We start from the raw sequence: 19522 nt of genomic DNA, 5'->3' as shown, positions 1-19522 counted from the left end.
AAGCCAAAGGGCCTCTTACTTAGGAGCTTCTCCATTCTGTCAGCTCTCCCGGAACGTCCAAGGCAAGACTGGCACCCAGCGCACGCGGCAGGTGAGAGGCCGTCAGTGACAGAAGGGTACAGGCTTTAGGGGTGATGGTGGCAGAAGAGTCCCAGCTCTGTCAGCCTGAGCCTTCCATGTTATGAGACTCTCCCTTGCCAGAATTCTTGGGTCCCCAGCAGAGGCCCAGCTCAGCCTGCCCCGGGGCAGCCTCAGAAAGGAAGACGTGGTTTGGGATGGTAGAGAAGCAGGGTGGAGGCATGGGGGTGATATGGGTGTGTGACAGAGTACTGAGAGATGTAAGGACACCATAGGAGACATGGAGGTAGACATAAGGGCCGGGGAAGAGCTTGGCTAGAGGATCACAGGGCAGGACCCAGGCAAGAGAAAAAGGGAGGCTGAAGCAGGAGGGAGAGGACAGTGGACCAGATGTGAGAAAACCATGGGTGCAATGAAGAGCTGGGTAACAGGAAGGCCAAGGAGGAAGGAAGGCTCACATGGAGCAATCTCCTCTTCCGGCTGTGGAGCCCAGTCCAGAAAACCCCAGGCAAGCCCAGGAGCAAAAAGCAAGGCTCCAGGTTACCACTGGCCTGATACGTGGGGGGAAGACCCTTCCCGCCACAGTGCCCATCTCCCCTGTGTCTTCAGACTCCCATTTTGGTTTGGGGGAGAGGGCGAGGCTGCTCCTCGCTGTGGTAACAGCCACATCCTGCAGAGCAGGGGAGGGGGAAGTAAGAAGCAAAACAAGCAGAACCGCAGGCAAGGACCATGGGGAGAGCACACTGGATATGCGGTGGTGATGTGCCACCAGGAGGGTCCTTGGTTCGGTCCCTGCAGAAGACTGTGGGCCTCCAGTATCACTTGCCCCCCCAAGAGGTGTCTCATGCTTCTTTAGTCCTCAGCAACCCATTGAAAGCATTCCCGGAAAGGAGGTTTCTGTGGTTGGAAGCCCATTTTAATCATTTCCTAGTGACTTTGGCCGAGTTGCTTGATTTCTTTTAGCATCAGTATTCTCATTGCAGGATGGGGACACCTACCTTACAAAGGGTTGGGAAGACTGGGACAGTTCCCATAAAGCACTTGGCACATAGGTTCTCCATAAATGTGAGTGAGCATTTTTATCCGCACTCCTGGGACCTTCATCTCACTCACTTCCTTAAAGGCAGTACAGCACACGAGCTGCCACCGACTTTTCCAGAGTCAGGAAGAAGGTTGCATCTGACCTTGGGTCAGTTATTTAAGGCAAGCCTCAGTTTACCTAGCTGTAAAGTAAGGAGAGTAACAGCCACACCTTATAGATGTCTGGCCCCCGGTTAGTGGTGGCCATGGTCACTCTGAGAACTAGCTGCCAGGTAAGCCTTATCTTCTACCCTGTAGGCCAGCAGCAGCCAACTAACTTCCACTTTGGGCTGCACTTGTGGGGGCTAGCACCCTGTATGCCCTCAGGGCCCCCCCCCCCCCCCCCCCCCCCGCCAAAGCTGTCACTGCCCTGCTGGGAGGGGTGGAGCTCAAGATCTCCTCCAGGTCCACAGGAAAAGAAATGGGAACAAGGCATAGAAGACTGAGGAGGCTAAGGGGGGAAAATGATGGCAGAGAAAGATGACAATGAGATAGAAACCCAGACGGGGAAAAGCCGTTGCTGTCTTTCTAAGGAAGCCTGTGGCCTTCCCTCCAGTGACTGACCACAGACCCCCCCCCCCCCCCCTTCTAGCTCCTCCAGGAACTATGGAGTCCTTCAGCTCAAAGAGTCTGGCACTGCAGGCGGAGAAGAAGCTTCTGAGTAAGATGGCCGGTCGCTCTGTGGCGCATCTGTTCATGGATGAGACGAGCAGTGAGGTGCTTGATGAGCTCTACCGCGTTTCCAAAGAGTACACGCACAGCCGGCCGCAGGCACAGCGGGTGCTCAAGGACCTCATCAAGGTGGCGGTCAAGGTGGCTGTGTTGCACCGCAGCGGCTGCTTCGGCCCTGGCGAGCTGGACCTGGCCGCCAGCTTCCGCCAAAAGCTGCGCCAGGGCGCCATGACGGCGCTCAGCTTCGGCGAGGTGGACTTCACCTTCGAGGCGGCAGTATTGGCCGGCCTGCTGACCGAGTGCCGGGATCTGCTGCTGGAGCTAGTGGCGCGCCATCTCACGCCCAAGTCCCATGGCCGCATCCGCCACGTGTTCGACCACTTCTCCGACGCCGGCCTGCTCACGGCCCTCTATGGGCCAGACTTCACTCAGCACCGGGCCAAGATCTGCGATGGGCTCAGGAAGCTGCTGGATGAGGGCAAGCTCTGAGGGCCCAGGCCCCAGGGCCGTCCACCCGAGCCGTGCGGCCAGACTGAGAAAGTGACACCGAATGGGTTCTCTTGCCCTGCTTGGCTGCACTGATGCTTTTCAAGCCTCAGGCTTCAGTCTTTCCCCAGAGTGCTTTTGCCTCTGAGACAACCCCACTCCCAAACTGCTGGTGGAGAAGCAGCAAAGCTGAGTGTTGACGCCTCTCTCCCACTCCAGCCCCAGGACAGGAAGCAAAGCTGCCTGAAAAAAGACGAAGTGAAACTTGGATCTCTATCTCCCCCCAACCAAGGGACATTTGAAACAGGGAAGCCCCCCTCCCTGGTGAACCAGGGGAAGAGGGCATAGCTCATCTAACCCTTCAGGGGACACTAAAGACAGAAGGGGGAATGGGATCCCAGACCTCCAGCTCCAGGCAGAGCCTGGACAGATACCAGAGGCTCTGTGTTCCAGAGCGCAGGAAGAAGGGGTTAGGGCAGGGAAGAGTCTCACAGGGGAAATAAAACTACTAAAACATGCACAGGGCTCAATGTTTAATCTCTCCAGCTTCTTATACCTTACGACCATCACAGAGGCAAGAGATAGAGAAACACCACTTATCTCGCCTCTCACCATTTCCATTATGAGAGACTGAGGCATATTTCCAAGTATCATTGGGGTCTCCTTGCCTACTTCTGCTTAAGAAACTAAAAAACAACAACAAAAATAACAAAAAACCAACTGTACCGCAGATCAGTGCTACAAATTGCAAATAAATATGCAGTGAGGAGCAAGGCATAGATCAACAGGCTCTGGTGGGGAGGGAGTATAACAAAGAAACTCCCACAACAAAAAGTCTCCCCCAACTGTCCTCTTCAAACTTCAAGGTAATTCTTCTTTCATCCCTTAGCCTCACATAGGCTGAACAGAGGAGCAGGTTAGAAGGGCAAACTGGTGGCATGGAGAGTTCTGGTCCCTACACTGCTGTTTTTCCTCAGAGCAAGAGTTATGAAAAAGTTATGAACTGGTTAGTCAAAACTGAGCCCAAATTCTTTACTTTGAGATTGGGGGACAGGCCCAGCACTGTCTGCCATTCTCGGCAGAAGGGCTAGATCACAGGCTGCCCCAACCTCAGTAACTTGCTTGCCTAAGAAGGTGGGGAAGGTGGGGAACCACTAGTCACTGGCTCGCTGTTCCTGGATTCCCCTCACTCCAGAGCTATAGAAATCCTCTTTCTTCATTACAAGAGGAAAAGAGTAAGATACAGCAAATAAATACTACTTCAAGATAGCACCAAATAAATTAGGTAATATAGTCTGAAACGGGGAGGGGGCAGGGGTTGGGGGAGTCCTTGTCTCCCTGCTCTAAGGCCAAGGAATGGTAAAGGGGATGGGAAAGGCAGCAGGGATGTAAAAAGAGCCTTTTGAATCTAAAAGACAGTTCTAGATTCAGCCCAAGAACTGAAGAGGGTTCTGTTCCCCATCCCCAATAAAGCTGCCCCAGGCCGAGGAACTCTAGATCGACTGGAGGCTGGGAAGGAGGCAGGAGGGAGGGAGGTAGGCTGGGAAGCCTTGTTCTTCAGCTTCACCTCGGGCTCCTCTCCCCCCTCAAATTGCTCCTTCAACATCTTGTTTTCTCAATCAGTTCTGGGGACATCAGAGTTTGAAGATTTCATCCTCCTGGTCCCGAAGCATCCGGGTCCGAGAGGTCCGGGTCAGAGGCACTGGCCCTAGGACTGCTCGCTGCTGCATCCGAGGAGAGCTCAGGTGAAGGCCTGAATCCTCCCCAGGTACCCTGCAGGTGAGGAAAGGAGGCATGACAGGTCAGGGGAAGAACCTGAGAAAGGGCTCATGGGAAGCTGTCCTCCCCCCTAACGTACATGAGCTGCTCGCTCCTAGATGGAGTCTAATCACCCTCTTGATAAATTCTCACCCTAATGCTCCTTCATGATCATCAGAGCTATGATGACACTCCCCTATTTTACCCCAATGAGAACGAAGATCCCTTTCCTGCTGCTGTACCCATCCCAGCCGCCACTGGCTCTGCTGTTGTTACAGGACCCTTCCCCCCACGGGGGCGGGGGGGGGGGGCGAAAGGCTTTACCTTGTTTCTGCTGACACTGCGCTTGCTTATTTGTGTGACAGGTCAGGTTAGGCTGTAAGGATGAAGAAGTCTGCGGAGGGGCTTAAAAGGAACCATTCAAGACTCACCCACTTTCCCCCTTTCTCAGCTTCTGGGCAGCAGCCTTCTTTGACAGGCTGATCTGTGAATCAAGCTTCTTAAGGAAATCAGAGGCAGAGAGGTCATGGATGGGAGTTGGGGGTTCCCGGCCAGGTGTGGGAAGGACCTCCCCGTTAGCACGTCCTGAGCCTGTCTCTTGTTTCTTCCTGTCAGCTCTGTGTGGTGGAACTTCATCCTTACTTGACTGGGCCTCTTCCTCTCCATCCTTCTCTTCCTCAGAATCCAAACCATTGAACAGGTCTCTGGGCTCTGTCAGGATGGGGATGTAGAGGGTTTTCTTCAGGAAGATGGAGTCATTAGTATAAAGGCGGTTTGCACGCTTAATCTGTTCCATCTTTAAAAAAAAGTCACCGCAATTAATGACAGTAAGAATGATCAATCTTCTACCTGTTCAGTATCTCATCCCTTTTAAAGTGACTATACAGAGTCTTATGTGACCCTATCACAACCAAGCTAAAATACAAAGGGCTGATATTAATATCATTCCTATTTTATTTATTTTTTATCATTCCTATTTTATTGATCAGTGGTTTCCATACCTTTTGGTGTTAGGGTCCCTTTACATTATTAAAAACTATTGAGGAAAAAAGCTTTCATTTATGTAGGTTACAGCTATCAACATTTAAGGTATTATAAATTAAAACTGAACAAACTGAAAAATGTGTATTTATATTAAAATAACCCATTAGGGGCGCCTGGGTGGCTCAGCTGGTTAAGTGGTTGCCTTCAGCTCAGGGCATGATCCCAGAGTCCTGGGATCGAGCTGTGTTGGGCTCCCTGCTCAGCGGGGAGCCTGCTTCTCCCTCTGCCACTCCCCCTACTGTGCTCTCCTGCTTTCTCTCTGTGAAATAAATAAATAAAAATCTTAAAATAAAATAACCCATTATAGGGGCACCTCGGTAGCTCAGTCGGTTAAGTATATGACTCTTGATTTCGGCTCAGGGTCTCAGGGTCGTGGGACTGAGCCCCAGGTCAGGCTCCTTGCTCAGCAGAGGGTCTGCTTCTCTCCCTCTCCCTTGGCAACCCCCACCCCATGCTTGTTCTTACTCTCTCTAAAATAAATAAATCTTGGGACGCCTGGGTGGCTCAGTTGGTTAAGCAGCTGCCTTCGGCTCAGGTCATGATCCCAGCATCCTGGGATCGAGTCCCGCATCGGGCTCCTTGCTCGGCAGGGAGCCTGCTTCTCCCTCTGCCTGCCTCTCTGTCTGCCTGTGCTCACTCTCTCTGACAAATAAATAAATAAAAAATCTTAAAAAAAAAAATAAATAAATAAAATAAAATAAATAAATCTTAAAAAAAAATAACCATTACATGTTAACATAAAATATTTTAATGAAAAAGGACTATTTTCCAAAACAACAACAAATGGAGCAAAAAGAGAGGCACTGTTTTACATTTTTGAAAGTCACTTAAATGTCTGCCTTAACAAAAGACCACAGAAGATTCTCCTATCTGCCTCTACATTTAATGGGCTATAATTTTTTTTTTAAGATTTTATTTATTTATTTGACAGACAGAGATCACAAGTAGGCAGAGAGGCAGGCAGAGAGAGAGGAGGAAGCAGGCTCCCTGCGGAGCAGAGAACCCGATGTGGGGCTTGATCCCAGGACCCTGGGATCATGACCTGAGCCAAAGGCAGAGGCTTAACCCACTGAGCCACCCAGGCGCCCCTAATGGGCTATAATATTAAATGTCATGTAGCTTCTGGAAAATGCAGTTCACTCATGAGAATGAGAATGAAAAAGACAAAGCCTTATTAGTATTACTATGAAAAAATAGTTTTGACCTTCTGGATTCCTGGAGAGTCTCTGGGACTCCTAGGGATCCCTAGACCACGCACTTTAAGAACTTCTGTTAAAGATGAAGGAACTGAGGCTCAGAGAGGTTAAGTTACTTGCATAAGACTATCCAGCAAGCTAATGACAAAGCTAGAACTGGAATTCTGGGCCTTTTTACTCCTTCTGGGGATGCTTTTTCACACTGATATTAATAATTTCACTGACCAAATATTTATTACCTATTTTATTCATCACCGGACATGGTGATTGGCATTACCTTCCACTTGCCATCCAAGGTAGAAATATCAATGCCATCCTTAAGTTGCTCTTTTCTTTTACCACCTGTGTCCAAATGGTCAACAAAAATGCTGCAAAAATCTCTCCCCTGTCCAGTCTGACCTTCATTTGACCACCATCTCCTTAGAACAGATTCTTAATATTTCTCATCCGGGTATTGCAACTGTTTTTTTTTTTAACTGGTCCTCCTCTCTCCATTTCTATGTATCTCCACCTTGCTAATATCTATCTTTCTAAAAAAATTAATCTGATCAACCTACTACCCTGCTTATCAATCCCCTATGACTTCCCATTGGCTCAGAGATAAAATTCAAATTAGCATTTCAAGGGTTCTCAATCTATCCCCCTTAGTTTGGCCTCATCTCTCTTCTTCTCCCATCTATACATTTTACCATCTTGAACTTTTCTTTTTTTTTCTGAACATTTTAGGATTTTTCACACCTTCATGTCTTTATCTACCTAAAATACTTCTCCACCATCCCCTTCTCTGCTGAGAAAACTTCTTCTCATCAACTATCACTCCCTTTGTGTTACCTTCTCCAGGGCTCCCAAGGTATACTGTAAATATTGCCATATAATACCTACCCTATTATATTGTTATTCACCTCTTTGCATATTTGTCTTGCCCAAACTCTGTAAGTCCTTTGAGGGCAGGGATGCTGTTTCTGTATCCTAAGGCACTCCTCAGCATCACACAAACCTGGCACACAGCAGAGGTTCATTAATGCTTTATGAGTAGATAAACTAGATAAGAAAATATAGAAACCACCAATGTAGTATGTTAGTAAAAATCTTATGCTATATATAAAGTGTTTCAAATAAAACTGGATTAATTTGAACAATAAAAAAGTTAAAATTGGCTTGCAGTTTTTAACCTTTATTTTGCAAAGCACTTTGATGCTATAAATTTTATTTTGCCTAGATTAATATCATAAGTCCCCACCTCCAAGATGCTATGACTTCTGTGAATTTTCTGGTGCCTTTATTATTTCCTAGAAGTGCCATATAAGGCAACATCATTCCCCCTTTAAAAAGGATGTAACCAAAGCCAAACCCCAGAGGAGTCCTAGGCTGCTGAACCATTGGCTGAGCTAGAAAGGCCATTAGAATCTAGTTAGTTTGGGGCGCCTGGGTGGCTCAGTGGGTTAAAGCCTCTGCCTTCAGCTCAGGTCATGATCCCAGGGTCCTGGGATCGAGCCCCGCATCGGGCTCTCTGCTCTGTGGAGAGCCTGCTTCCTCCTCTCTCTCTGCCTGCCTCCCTGCCTACTTGTGATCTCTCTCTCTGTCAAATAAATAAATAAAATCTTTAAAAAAAAAAAAAAAGAATCTAGTTAGTTTAACAGAACAGTTCAAAGTGAGGATTTTAGAATGAAGTAACCTGGTCTGAATCCTAGCTTTACAAAGTAGACTTGTAGTCTGTAGCAAGTTATCTCCCTAAGCCTCACTTTCCTTATCTTTAAATATTTGGGGACTAGTTATATCCTCATAAAATCTTACAGAGATAATAGATGATATGCAGAACTTGGCACATACTAAATGTTCTTTAATGACAGGTAGGTGATAACTCAAGTAATTACCATTATCTAATACCTCTTCCTCATTTTACAAATGGCAAGGAAACTGAAGTCCCAGACAGGTGCAGTGACTTATGCAGCCACTCAGCTAGTAAGCAGCAGAATGAGGCCAAAACCTGGCACCCTTCACTAGGCTACAGGGCTTTTTTGTACTCAGAAAGGTACAGGGCTGTAAGAAAACCTCCATAAATAATTGCTGATTTACCAGTGGCACGGTTTCCTTCTTTGCATAGCTTCTGAGCCTCTGCTGTGATGGAGGGGCCACTTAGTACTTTCTTATCCACTTCCTTTGTTTAGGCCATGGCGTCTACTTGAAATGTTCGCTTTCCTATCCTCCCTGTCTCCACCTGTGGAAATCTTAGCCATGCTTCCATTCATTCAAAACACATCTATGAGCTTCTATGTGATGGGGACTATGCCAGACTCCAGAGATTTAAAATGGAAAGAAAATAGTTCTGGGCACCTGAGTGGTTCAGTGGATTAAAGCCTCTGCCTTCGGCTCAGGTCGTGATCCCGGGGTCCTGGCACCAAGGCCCGCATCGGGCTCTCTGCTCAGCAGGGAGCCTGCTTCCTCCCTCTCTCTCTCTGCCTGCCTCTCTGCCTACTTGTGATCTCTGTCTGTCAAATAAATAAATAAAATAAAATAAATAAAAATAAAATTCCTTAAAAAAAAAAAAAGTTCTGTCCCTTAAGGAAAGTACAGGTCATTGGAAAGACAAACATGTAAAAGGTATGACCAACTGATTATAGGTTTGTAGAGGAGCTACAGGAAGGAACTTCTAAATCTTTCAAGGCCCCTTAAAATTTCCGTAAAATCTACACTTATGTCCTTCCTAGCCCCTTTCCAAATACAAATTAATCTTCTTTTCTGATTTCCAACCCTTTGTTAATACCACTACAAACTCATCACATTCTGTCACCTGCAATCATTATCTGTGTCTCTCTTTATTTCTCACTAAGCTGCAAATTACATGAGGCCAATGGCTACACATTTTATTTATGTTTCTATCTCTTGGGAAGTCTAAAACAGTGCTTAAACATACCAAGCATAGAAATATTGGCTAGGGTGCCTGGGTGCCTGGGTAGCTCAGCTGCGGTTGAGTGTCTGACTCTTGAACTCTGTTCAGGTCATGATCTCAGAGTTGTGAGATAGAGCCTGGCATCTGGCTCCAAGCTTAGGAGGGAGTCTGCTTGACACTCTTTCTCTCCCTCTCTCCCTCCCCACCCCACCCCATGCTTTCTCTCTCTAAAATAATAAATAAATAAATCTTTTTTAAAATGTTGGCTAAAAAAATTCTAATAAAAAAATTAAAGGAAATGGTGGCTAAATTTGACATGATATGAAAAAAAACTCATCAATTTCCATGCAATGTATTTTTACACCTATTAAACATACCACATGCATGGCCTGAAATGCCTGGTGTAGAGTGCCTGTTTTGCACCATGGAGGCCACCCTACTGGAAAGAAGACAGAGAGCTGAGGAGTTAAAAAAAGAACCAGAAGAGATCAAGTTTACAAACTTAGAAGTAGGGGTGTCTGTGTGGCCCAGTCGATTAAGCGATGGACTCTTGATTTCTGCTCAGGTCCTCGCCTCACAGTCCTGGGGAGGGCTCCATGCTTGCCTGTGAGTGGGCTTGAGATTCTCTCTCCCTCTCTCTCTGCAATTCACCTCCCCTCCCCCAATATAAATACATAAATTTTAAAACAACAACAACTACTTAGAACTAGAGTGGTTAGAGTACTGGTCTCATAAAAACTTAGAATTAGAAACCAGCTCTCCATTGTTTGCTGTAAATGTTTAATCACTTGCAATTAAAAAGTTTTTATGTGGTTAATAGTACAAGCTTTGGAGTCAGACCTGTTTTAATTCCCGCTCTAACCCTCATTAGTTATTTGACCTTGGTTAAATTGGTTAGCCAATCTAGGTCTCAGTTTCTTCACCCACAAACAGCGGACAATAATTGTATGCTTGGTAGGGATGTGAAAACCAAATGGGCCAATGTATGTAAAGTCTCTAGGATAGAGACTGACAGAATAAATAGAAGCAGCATCTCTCCACTGGTATAGTGGCACAGGATTTGTCCTAGCCAGACAGGGCAACACTGAGATGGGAAAAGAAAAAGATAAAGGTGAATCAGCCCACAACACAATTAGGAAAATTTCTGGGGAAGTTGCCTAGAAGGGTCACTACGTTCTAATGAAGAATAAATTTCTTAATAGTGTCTGCATTCCGACTGTAGAAGACTCACCGTTACCCCGTATTTGAGTGCTAGTCCAGCCAGGGTGTCTCCGGGGGCCAAGTGATGCTCCAGGCGTCTTTCCCTCACCGGGGAGCAAGCAGATTGCACCAGGCTTCCGTAAGAACGAGCCCTGCTCCCTTGCAGCAGTCCTGACCCCCCGAGGGGAGCCTGTCTAGAGGGAGAAGCCATCTCCTCACCCTGCCGACAGCTGGGGTTGCAACTAAGGGAGGACTGGCTAAGTGCCCGATAGTGACGGGACTGAGGTCTAGGAATGGATAACCAGGGGATTCCTCTCCCCTCCTGCCTCCTCTCCTAATTCTCCGCCTCCCCTGGCACTACGCGCCTCCTGAGCTCTCGTTTGTCCTCCTTCCAAGCCCCCTTCCAACAAATCTGCGCCCTGAATATTCAGTCCCTACCTGAGACTATCCTTAGCACCCTACTGACTTTGGACCCTCCCACCACAATTCGCTACGTTGACCTCTGACCTTTGAACGGTAAACCTTCTTCCACACTCTGCTCAGTTCACCCCCCCCCCCAGGTCTGGCAGCCCCGGCCTCGGGGGTTACCCCCACACCCAGGCTCCGCCCCGTCCCGGGGTTGGCCCGCTCGTGTCGAAATAAATCCGGCCCACCCCTGGTGGGCTGTCGGCAGCAGAGGCCGCGAAGAGTTTATAGTACACTTTCCACTCAGGGATCCTCCAAGGCCCGCTCCGCCTCAAATCCGTCACAGCATCAAAATTGGTCTCCACGTTCAGGTTCTTGTCTCTCCAGACGCCTCGAATCAGCCAAGATGCAAGGGTCGGGAGCCAGCAGGGCGGCAAGCTCTTTGAAAAAAGACTTCATATCCCAAAAGGCCCCGCGCGTGCGGGGTCGCCGGATCGTGCAGGAAGTGCGGTCCCCTCGGCGGGCTGTGGGCGGGCTTTCGAATCGCGCTGTGAATACAGGGAAGCGCTTCCTGGGAAGTAAGGAGGCCAACCGGAAAGAAACCCGAAGGAAAAAGGAGACGCCCCATTTTTGCTACGGTGGCCTGGAAGGAGTAGGGGAGGCGGCTCAGAAGAATTGCTCGCTTCTGGGAGTCAGTCGTAATGTCTTTCAAGAGGGAAGGGGATGATTGGAGTCAACTCAATGTGCTTAAAGTAAGCGGAGAGGAGAGGAGAGCGTCGGGAGCAGTTTCACTGCCCGGTGAAGGAGCTGTTTTGTTGCTCTGGCAACAGCTGCGGTGGCGGGGGTGGGGTGGGGGGGACGCGGGAGGGAGCGACTAGAGCTGGGTAGTGACACCCTTCTTCGCCCTGTGATCTCTGTTCTCATGGGCCTTATACCTATTCAGTCCTGGTCCCTGTCGTTTCCCTTCCGTCCCGCCCTCCTATCCCGCCGATCCTGTCCCATTACCCCCTGTAGAAACGAAGAGTCGGGGACTTGCTGGCCAGTTACATCCCAGAGGATGAGGCGTTGATGCTACGGGATGGACGGTGAGGGCGAGGAGTGATCAATCCCAGGGTTCTGCGGTTAGAGGCTTGATAAAATTTTGTTATTAAGGGGAAGAGCGGAAGTATCTGGATTCTTTGGTGGGGAGTGAGGGACAGGGATTGGGTGGTGGAGATTGGGAGACGTCAGAGTTTGGCTTTGGAAAGGATTGCTAGGTCAAGGTGGGACCTACAGGCCAGACCCCACTCACCCGGAACCAAATATCTTCTTCTCTCCCCTAATACCTAGCTTTGCATGTGCCATCTGTCCCCATCGACCTGTACTGGACACCCTGGCCATGCTGACTGCCCACCGTGCAGGCAAGAAACATCTGTCCAGTAAGTTGGAGGGAAGACGGAGTTAGAGAATAAACCCTCCAAATCTCTGAAGATCACTCTTGCTATTCTGTTTTTTAATTCTCTTCCTCTCTGTCTTCAGGCCTGCAGCTTTTCTATGGCAAGAAGCAGCCAGGAAAGGGAATGGAGCAGAGTCCAAGACAACAGAATGAATTGAGGCGATCAGAGACCAAGGTTGAGGTAGTCAGGGAGGAGGGGATGTGTGTTTCAGGTGGGCCTGCTGCACACCTTAGGCTTGAAGGGCTCTGACATGTTTCTAGCTCTGAAGACTCTGACTCTGTTTTCCATCTCCATACCAGGCTCCTCTGTTAACCCAGACTCGACTTACCACCCAAAGCGCGCTGCACAGAGCTCCAGACTATAATAGTTGCTGCCGACGAAAGTACAGGTCTGTGGGATAGGAAAGCCAGAGGTAGGGAGGGACAGAGGAGATAGATGGCTCTAAACTGATGGTATTCCAAATTGTATTCTCAGGAATACTAGTATTCCTGAGATGTTAACTGGTATTTCAGAAAAAATGAGAATTTTGTCTTTTTTTTTCTTTAGTTTCGGAAGTGGCACTTTGTAATCCTACTTGAAGAGTAGTAATGTTAGTATATTTGAAGGGCTCTACAAATTCTTAAGGTTAAAAAAAAAAAACTCAAAAGTTTTAACCTAGTCTTTTTTTTTATTTTTTATTTTTTTAAAGATTTTATTTATTCATTTGAGAGAGAGAGAGAGATCACAAGTAGGCAGAGAGGCAGTCAGAGAGAGAGGGGGAAGCAGGCTCCCTGCTGAGCAGAGAGCCCAATGCTGGGCTCGATCCCAGGACCCTGAGATCACGACCTGAGCCGAAGGCAGAGGCTTAACCCACTGAGCCACCCAGGTGCCCCATAACCTAGCCTTTTAAAAATTCATTTGATTCCAAAATTCCTTTTTATGTAGGACACTTATTAATATCTTGAGGAACACAGTTTAGGAAGCACTGCTATAAGGGGTTGGGAGTCATAGGAAAATTGCCCTTTTCCTTTATCACTTTTATAGACGTTGATTCTTCTCTACCCAGACCAGAAACCCCTCGTCCCTCTGTCTCCCATTCCCCTTTGCCACCCCCAGAGGTTGAGCCCAAGAGTGGGAAGATTACTAGGGAACCCATGCCTGGGACTGGCCCACAGGCCAAAGAGTCAGCAACTGTCTCGTCTCCTGCACCCATGAGCCCCACGAGAAGAAGAGCCCTGGATCATTACCTCACCCTTCGAAGGTGAGTATGGAGAATCACTTTCCTCAAGTTTTCTCTTTTCTCTCTGAGTCTCCTTATTTCAGTCCTTCTCATGTTATCCGCACTAACTTAAGCCTCTTTTCATGACCTATTCTGTTTTCTCTGATATTTCTAGCTCTGGATGGATCCCAGATGGACAAGGTCGATGGGTAAAAGATGAGAATGTTGAGTTTGATTCTGATGAAGAGGAGCCCCCTGATCTCCCCTTAGACTGACACCCTCTTTCCCCTCTCAGTTCACAAATAAATTTCAGTGGGCTCTGGGAGCCTAAGTTTCCTTGAGTCTGCTTCCTTGTCCATTTTCAGGATTTCACTGGTGGATTTTTTTTAAGGAGACTGCGTGCCCAGTGTGGAGCCGAAGGTGGGGCTTGAACTCATGACCCTGAGATCAAGACCTGAGCTGAGATCAAGAGTCAGATGCTTAATTGACTGAGCCATCCAGGTGCCCCCCATTTCAGGATTTTAAATCTGCATTCTTAGCCTGGCTAACTCTTCCCTGCAAGGTACATGGCTCCCCATACTTCTAACCCCTCCCCCACCTTCTACCAAAGTCATGCCAGGCGTCAGCTGCACGCAGCCCAATGCCCTATTAATAAGTCTGTCAGAAGGAGGTCTTTGCCCTTCGTGTTGTCTGCCTTCTTCCTCACCTCCACTCAAAGTCCTTTCCTCCTTCAGATCACATGAGGGTTGTGGGTAGGCACCAGGGGGGCCTGGCCACATCTGGAAAGAGGGCTGGGGTAGGTACCCTATGAGAGCAAAAGGGACTAACAGCATTGGCAGGGCCATGGGGAACACCAAGGGAGGGAGCTCCCCCACCTCTGCCTAGTAACTTGACCCTCCCTGCCTGCTGATCCCCAGAGTATAAATAATCCCCTGATGAGCTGGCAGTAACCCTTGGGGGTTAGCGCCAAGATTCCCACCCCAAAGCCCAAGGAAGGAGGCAGGCAGAGTGGACAGAAGGGCCTTTATTTACAGGAAGGGGAGAGATGAGGATTTAGACATTCAGGGCTCCCAGCTCTAGTTGGTAAGGGGAAAAGGTAGTGTTATCTCTTTTTTTGCTGGCGACCTGTAACGGGAGAGAGTAAACACAAGCCTTTGTTCCATCTTCTCCTTCCTGCAAAGATGCTCTTCTTCCCCTTTCCAGTTCCTCAGCCAGACTCATAAAGAGGTAATGTCTTCGGCCAGCAAGCATACCCACCCCCCATTAACAAAGCAAAATAAGAAATGACATGGCAAATAAAAATACCATGCCCACAAACAGGTATGTCTAGATTCTTGTCCTCCTTTCTACAGGTATAAATTTGGGGCAGGGGACTTTTCTATCTACTTTCTGGTCACTTAGGACTTCTCATGTGATTATTGCTTTGGCAGCACCCCAGGCTGTTAGTCACTAAGTCAGCTTTCCGGAGGATCCACTACTTCCTTGCCCTTTCTTCCATAGAACATGTCTGCATTTACTCACGTAGTTCATTGTTCCGGGTCATGGCCTGGGCCGCCCGAGCTCGTGGCCCCTGCTGTGTAAAGTGGTAGCCAAAGCGGACAATGGAGGGACACTGTTCCAGCACGGTGGCCATCTCCATCTCCACTGCATCGCCAGGCCACTGGCGCTAGGGGAGGGAGAGATGAGACCCGTCAGCTACACTCTGTGTTGTTCATGGACCCATACCACCAACCCTTTGGGGGGGTCAAAGAAGCTTGTTTCATCACAGTGGGTGATGATGGGCTGACTTGGCTCCCTTCATAGAGACAATGATGAGGAAAATTCAGATAAAAGTAGATGAAATCCTGACCCAGTAGTGGCTGCCCAAGGGAAGAAAGTCAGTGAATATTAGCTGAATGCAAAGACCAGAGGAAGGGAATGCTGACCTGGTTGTCTACACGGAGCTCAGTGAGTGTGGCATTTTCCCGAACTGCCTTCAGCACAGCCATGAGTCCTGTGCTGCTGATGAAGTTGGATTCAATGTTCAAGCTCTGGAGGCTACGATTCTCACGCAACATGTCCGCCACCGCCTGGGGAGTAGGGACTTGGGTTAGGATTAGGGGACAGTTTCACAAGTGAATGAGGAAAGAGAGAACAGGAGCAAGAGGGAACACAGCTCTTTAAGAAGAGGCCTTGAGGAGCTAGAGGCTAGAGGGAGACGGAAGGGAACACAGGTAGTAGGGAAGCACAGAGGTAAGCGTGTGGTGGAGTCGGTGGGCTGATGAGACGTTGTGGCTCTCTGAGAAGGTAATCTGAAGATTTCAGAGCAATGAGCCATAGGAGTGAGGGTAGAGTCTCCATCAAGCTACCCTAAGAGAACATGATGGGAATAGCACCCCCAGCACAACCCCTTCGGACAGCCCTGGTGGGGGTACATGTCACGGTACGGGGGGAGGGCTAGGGATTTCAAGTTGCCTTACATTGGCAATGGGGTCACCACTCCTTGTGGCCACCAGACTGAAGCTCCGGACGTAGGTATTTGTCTTCATTGCCTCACATAACTCTGTTAGCATGGGGATCGGGATGTCCTGTCACGGGAAGAGATGGCAGGCTAAGGGACTCACGTATCTGGGACTCACATAGTTCAATGGGAAGAATGGCAGGGGGCAGTCAGATACCTGTATGTTATTGAGGTTCACCTCCTCTAGCTCCTTGTCATTGTTTCGAACACTCTTTAGGATCTCCTCGATGTTTGTGGGATTTGGGGGCTCATCTGGCACTGGTTTGTACTTGTCAGGCTGCACCACGCCTGGTGGGTGAGGGCCAGAAGGAAACCCCAACATGTCCCCCACAATCTCCTCCCCATTGGTATACTCTTATTATTCATGTACCGTGCTCTCTCCATGATCCCCCTGTCTCACCCTTCACTACCTTTCCTCTGACTTTGGGACTGCCTGCCAAAGCCCCGGGTACCATGCCCCCAGACACACTCACTGCTGATGCCTTCCGTGTTGCAGATCTCTCCGCTGCAGATGGCGTCATAGTATTGCTTGTTGCTCATCAGTGTGTACATGCCCAGAATTGCTGGAGAGAGCAAGTAGAGGGGCCACGGGTTTGTTCCCAGCCCCCCTTCCTCCTCATTCTGAATCGGTTGTAGTTTTAAGGCCTGACCTCTTCCACTCTTCCAACGAGGTTCCCTCTATCCCTAGGTCCCAGAGTTCCCTTCCATGAACTGCTTAAGGTGGTGGTTTTTAAGACTTTGAGACAGGGCTAAGGGTAGGTCCCTAAAGAACCCCTAGAGGATGAGGGAGAGAAAAACAACATTTCACATTCAGGAAAAAAGGGTGTGTGTGTGTGTGTGAGTCTGACTTCCTCCTGTTTTCAGCTGGGGTAGTTCCACTTTTATCTGCCTTGCAATGCCTGTAAAATTGCCTTTGAGATGTGAACTATGAAATTAAAAAATGAACGAGTGAATATATAAACCAAAAAAATTTTTTAAACCACGACTTGAGGCTTTCTCTAACATCTGTGTCCTATTCAGGGCCTTCCTCACTAGTCCCGTGCCCTGGGTGGAAACCCCTGGCCCTGGTGTCCCCGCCCTCCTCAACTTCCCACAGCAGCCCACCTGCAATATCACACATTTCAGCATCTGTGGCATTGGCCAGTGCCTCTTCCAGTTCAGGCTCCAGGGTGATCTGCTCCTGTGCAGGAATTTCTCTCTTGGGCTGAATATAGGGTTTCCCTGATGGGGAGATGAAGGATGGTTCAGGTAGAGGTCATTCCTCCTAAGATCCTGGTCTCCAGCTTCCTTTCCTTCTCCAGGAGGTGGGGGTCTGGGTCATTAGGGGCCACTGTAAAGCCTGAGTCCTCTACCAGCTCAGGACTCCTGGGTCCCCTGATCTCTTCTAAAAGTTGAAGAGTGAAAGATGGCATGTAGGTTTCAGGGTGGCTGAGTCCCTGGGCAGCTAGAAGCTGGAAGGTGAGAGGGAAGCTGGAGGGGGTACACTTGAGAGACACCCATTTGGATTTGGGTAGGCATGGTTGTTAGGGTCTCCATACCTTTCTTCTCGCCTGTGAAGGGCACCAAGTCATCACGCTCTTTGACCTCTAGTGCCTGCTGCTCCAGGTACTGCAAAAGGGCATCCCGGTCCAGGGGCCCTGTTGGACTCTTCTTTGTCTGGTCACGTTGTCTTAGTCCAGCTGGCAGGAGCATGTTCTTAGGGATGAGTTTTGGGGAGCAAGTAAGACCTCTGATCTGGAGCACCTCCAGGGTTCCCTAAAACATCTACAGACACCTTTTCCCTGGCCCCCTGGGGACTCCAAGCCCTGTAGGCAGCCCTGACCTTAGCCACCCAGGACCCCTCACCCTTCCCAAATGCCTGGAGACTGCTCCTGGTCGCCTGTGCTGGGGCCCCTACCTCGGGGTCCATCTCCTGTAGCTCGCAGTCCAGCTGCTCTAGCTCCTCAGGGCTCAAGGTCCTTAGGATCTCATCTTCATCTATGTCTCTGTATTTCTCCAGTTCCTTCTGATACGATGACATGATGGCCCCCACCCCCTCCCCACTGTGTGGCACTCACGGAGCCTGGGGGACATGGGGAAAGTGATTGGATAACAGAAAGATGTACACAGACGCAGCAGGACATAAACCAGCAGGGGGTAGAACAATGAACTAGATGCCTTGGAGGTTAGAAATCTAGTTGGGCATGGGAAGGTGGGGAGAGGTTAGGTTGTGTAGTTAGAACCAGAGCTTGCTTCTTCCTGCTTCCCCAGCTTCGGCCACTGGGATGGGGATCCCAGGCATCCAAGCTGGATTTATCTGCCCATTGTATGACAGAGAAATCCTGGCAGCACCCTCCCCTATAACCTCGCCCGTTGGTGCCTCTTGTCCAAGCACAGCTGCCAGGGCCCCCGCCAACACAGCTGGCCCCATGCCCAGTTCCTATTGAGAGGAAGGGGGGCATACAGAGAACTTCAGGGAAATTCCTCCTCTCTTCCTCATAATCCAGCCTTTTCCCTAAACTGGTTTAAGAAAGCAAGGTGGGGGGGGTTGGGAGTAAAAGAGACAGTTCTCTTCCTCTACCCTCATTTCCTCTTTTATTGTGGGGGAATCACAATTTCACTTTCTATGTTTGCTAAAACTCTAAATCCCAAGGGAAAGCAAGGGCTCAGAAGAGCTGGGGGACTTCCAGGTTGGGGGAAGGGTGGTACGGTCTCAGAAGGGACGGAGTCCCTACAATTCGTCCCTGGCTTTGGACGGGAAGGTGACACCGGACCAATGGGTGGGAAATGCCTTCTAAATGCGATAAAGTTTCTCTAAAAACAGTGGGAAGATTAAACTCGCAGTCTTTTACATTAGGGAAAATACACACAAGCTACACATACACACCATGCCAAATATGAAAGATCCAGAAAGTGTGAGATACTTGCACTGATAATGTAAACTACTGTTAAGAGATAGGACGGACGGTGGCAGAAACATATGCTGAGGGACAGAGACACACTCTGTATCATTCCCAATAGGAGACACCCCTCTCCTCCCATCTCCCGCCAGGCTCTGATCCATAAGCCCCCTGCCTTCCCCACCTACCAGTCCTGGTGGCCACCTCCCTTCTCACCTCCCCTTCTGTCAGTTGGTCTGTCGGTGCTACTGGAGCACTGTCCCAGCAGCGGGAGGAGCCCGGTGCCGGGGAAGAGGGTGGGGGAACAGTGAGCTCAGCATTTTATTATTTTAGCTCTGGCCAGGTGGGGGGTGGTGGGAGATCACATATACACAGCCCCCATACCCTGCCCGGCCCTGAGAGCCTCTAGTGGCCACCAACAGCCATGGCACTTCCTTCCCCCTCGTGCATAGCAGCCTCAGTCCAAGCAACTGTTCTAGGAGAATCACCCAGTTCCTACTTATTTGGTGCCTTGCTATATTCAACGCAGTGACTACAAGATGATATAAAGGTAAGTATAAGAATTTTGTTTGGATGTCTAATTTAAAGGTGTTTATAATCCAGCTGTAGGAATGAATACTTAGAATTTTAAAAAGGAAGCTCACGATGAACTCTATTAAATAAAATGAAGACCCTTATATACTCAGACGTTCACAAAGAC

The 19522-nt window shown here is 49.0% G+C and overlaps 4 protein-coding genes across 11 annotated transcripts; 2 read left to right on the top strand and 2 right to left on the bottom strand.

Moving 5' to 3' along the window:
* TNFAIP8L2 (TNF alpha induced protein 8 like 2) lies at window positions 1–3004 on the top strand. Its single transcript, XM_080800809.1, has 2 exons — window positions 1–91; window positions 1751–3004. The coding sequence occupies exon 2, from the start codon at window positions 1765–1767 to the stop codon at window positions 2317–2319; it is 555 nt and encodes a 184-aa protein (XP_080656935.1). The 5' UTR covers window positions 1–91; window positions 1751–1764; the 3' UTR covers window positions 2320–3004.
* On the bottom strand, window positions 2834–11365 carry LYSMD1 (LysM domain containing 1). Its single transcript, XM_080800808.1, has 3 exons — window positions 10436–11365; window positions 4506–4870; window positions 2834–4089 (listed from the first exon to the last, which is right to left on the bottom strand). The coding sequence occupies exons 1-3, from the start codon at window positions 10613–10615 to the stop codon at window positions 3951–3953; spliced, it is 684 nt and encodes a 227-aa protein (XP_080656934.1). The 5' UTR covers window positions 10616–11365; the 3' UTR covers window positions 2834–3950.
* Window positions 11331–14757, top strand: LOC308341123 (sodium channel modifier 1). 4 transcript variants are annotated; one of them, XM_080800794.1, is made up of 7 exons: window positions 11331–11561; window positions 11824–11894; window positions 12139–12227; window positions 12328–12425; window positions 12545–12633; window positions 13291–13485; window positions 13619–14757. In XM_080800794.1, exons 1-7 carry the CDS (start codon window positions 11511–11513, stop codon window positions 13716–13718), a joined length of 693 nt encoding a protein of 230 aa, XP_080656920.1. In that variant the 5' UTR covers window positions 11331–11510; the 3' UTR covers window positions 13719–14757. The 4 variants fall into 4 exon arrangements, with proteins under 4 accessions (XP_080656920.1, XP_080656922.1, XP_080656921.1 ...); XM_080800796.1 differs by having other exon boundaries at window positions 11753–11894; XM_080800795.1 differs by having other exon boundaries at window positions 11342–11561; window positions 12328–12419.
* TMOD4 (tropomodulin 4) lies at window positions 14449–19219 on the bottom strand. 5 transcript variants are annotated; one of them, XM_080800790.1, is made up of 10 exons: window positions 19039–19219; window positions 17841–18005; window positions 17482–17638; window positions 17048–17164; window positions 16417–16506; window positions 16101–16231; window positions 15903–16010; window positions 15369–15512; window positions 14965–15109; window positions 14449–14568 (listed from the first exon to the last, which is right to left on the bottom strand). In XM_080800790.1, exons 2-10 carry the CDS (start codon window positions 17961–17963, stop codon window positions 14546–14548), a joined length of 1038 nt encoding a protein of 345 aa, XP_080656916.1. In that variant the 5' UTR covers window positions 17964–18005; window positions 19039–19219; the 3' UTR covers window positions 14449–14545. The 5 variants fall into 5 exon arrangements, with proteins under 5 accessions (XP_080656916.1, XP_080656915.1, XP_080656917.1 ...); XM_080800789.1 differs by having other exon boundaries at window positions 19011–19159; XM_080800791.1 differs by having other exon boundaries at window positions 17841–18362; window positions 19039–19080.
* Between the last annotated feature and the right edge of the window lie 303 nt (window positions 19220–19522).

Source organism: Martes martes, assembly GCF_963455335.1.
Source record: "Martes martes genome assembly, chromosome: 4".
Lineage (NCBI taxonomy): Eukaryota > Metazoa > Chordata > Mammalia > Carnivora > Mustelidae > Martes > Martes martes.
This window is presented reverse-complemented; position numbering and strand designations above follow the sequence as displayed.

What these genes read in the sequence shown, in the direction of transcription:
- TNFAIP8L2 (XM_080800809.1), top strand. Translation starts at nt 1,765, where the DNA reads ATGGAGTCCTTCAGCTCAAAGAGTCTGGCACTGCAGGCGGAGAAGAAG.
- LYSMD1 (XM_080800808.1), bottom strand. Translation starts at nt 10,615, where the DNA reads ATGGCTTCTCCCTCTAGACAGGCTCCCCTCGGGGGGTCAGGACTGCTG. An exon ending in CACTCAAATACGGGGTAACG is followed by an intron (nt 4,871 to 10,435) that starts GTGAGTCTTCTA and finishes TTTTTTTTAAAG; the next exon opens with ATGGAACAGATTAAGCGTGC. An exon ending in CTGAGAAAGGGGGAAAGTGG is followed by an intron (nt 4,090 to 4,505) that starts GTGAGTCTTGAA and finishes CCTCACCTGCAG; the next exon opens with GGTACCTGGGGAGGATTCAG.
- LOC308341123 (XM_080800794.1), top strand. Translation starts at nt 11,511, where the DNA reads ATGTCTTTCAAGAGGGAAGGGGATGATTGGAGTCAACTCAATGTGCTT. An exon ending in TTGATGCTACGGGATGGACG is followed by an intron (nt 11,895 to 12,138) that starts GTGAGGGCGAGG and finishes CCTAATACCTAG; the next exon opens with CTTTGCATGTGCCATCTGTC. An exon ending in GATCAGAGACCAAGGTTGAG is followed by an intron (nt 12,426 to 12,544) that starts GTAGTCAGGGAG and finishes TCTCCATACCAG; the next exon opens with GCTCCTCTGTTAACCCAGAC.
- TMOD4 (XM_080800790.1), bottom strand. Translation starts at nt 17,963, where the DNA reads ATGTCATCGTATCAGAAGGAACTGGAGAAATACAGAGACATAGATGAA. An exon ending in CAACACGGAAGGCATCAGCA is followed by an intron (nt 16,232 to 16,416) that starts GTGAGTGTGTCT and finishes CTCACCCACCAG; the next exon opens with GCGTGGTGCAGCCTGACAAG. An exon ending in TGAACCTCAATAACATACAG is followed by an intron (nt 16,011 to 16,100) that starts GTATCTGACTGC and finishes TTCCCGTGACAG; the next exon opens with GACATCCCGATCCCCATGCT.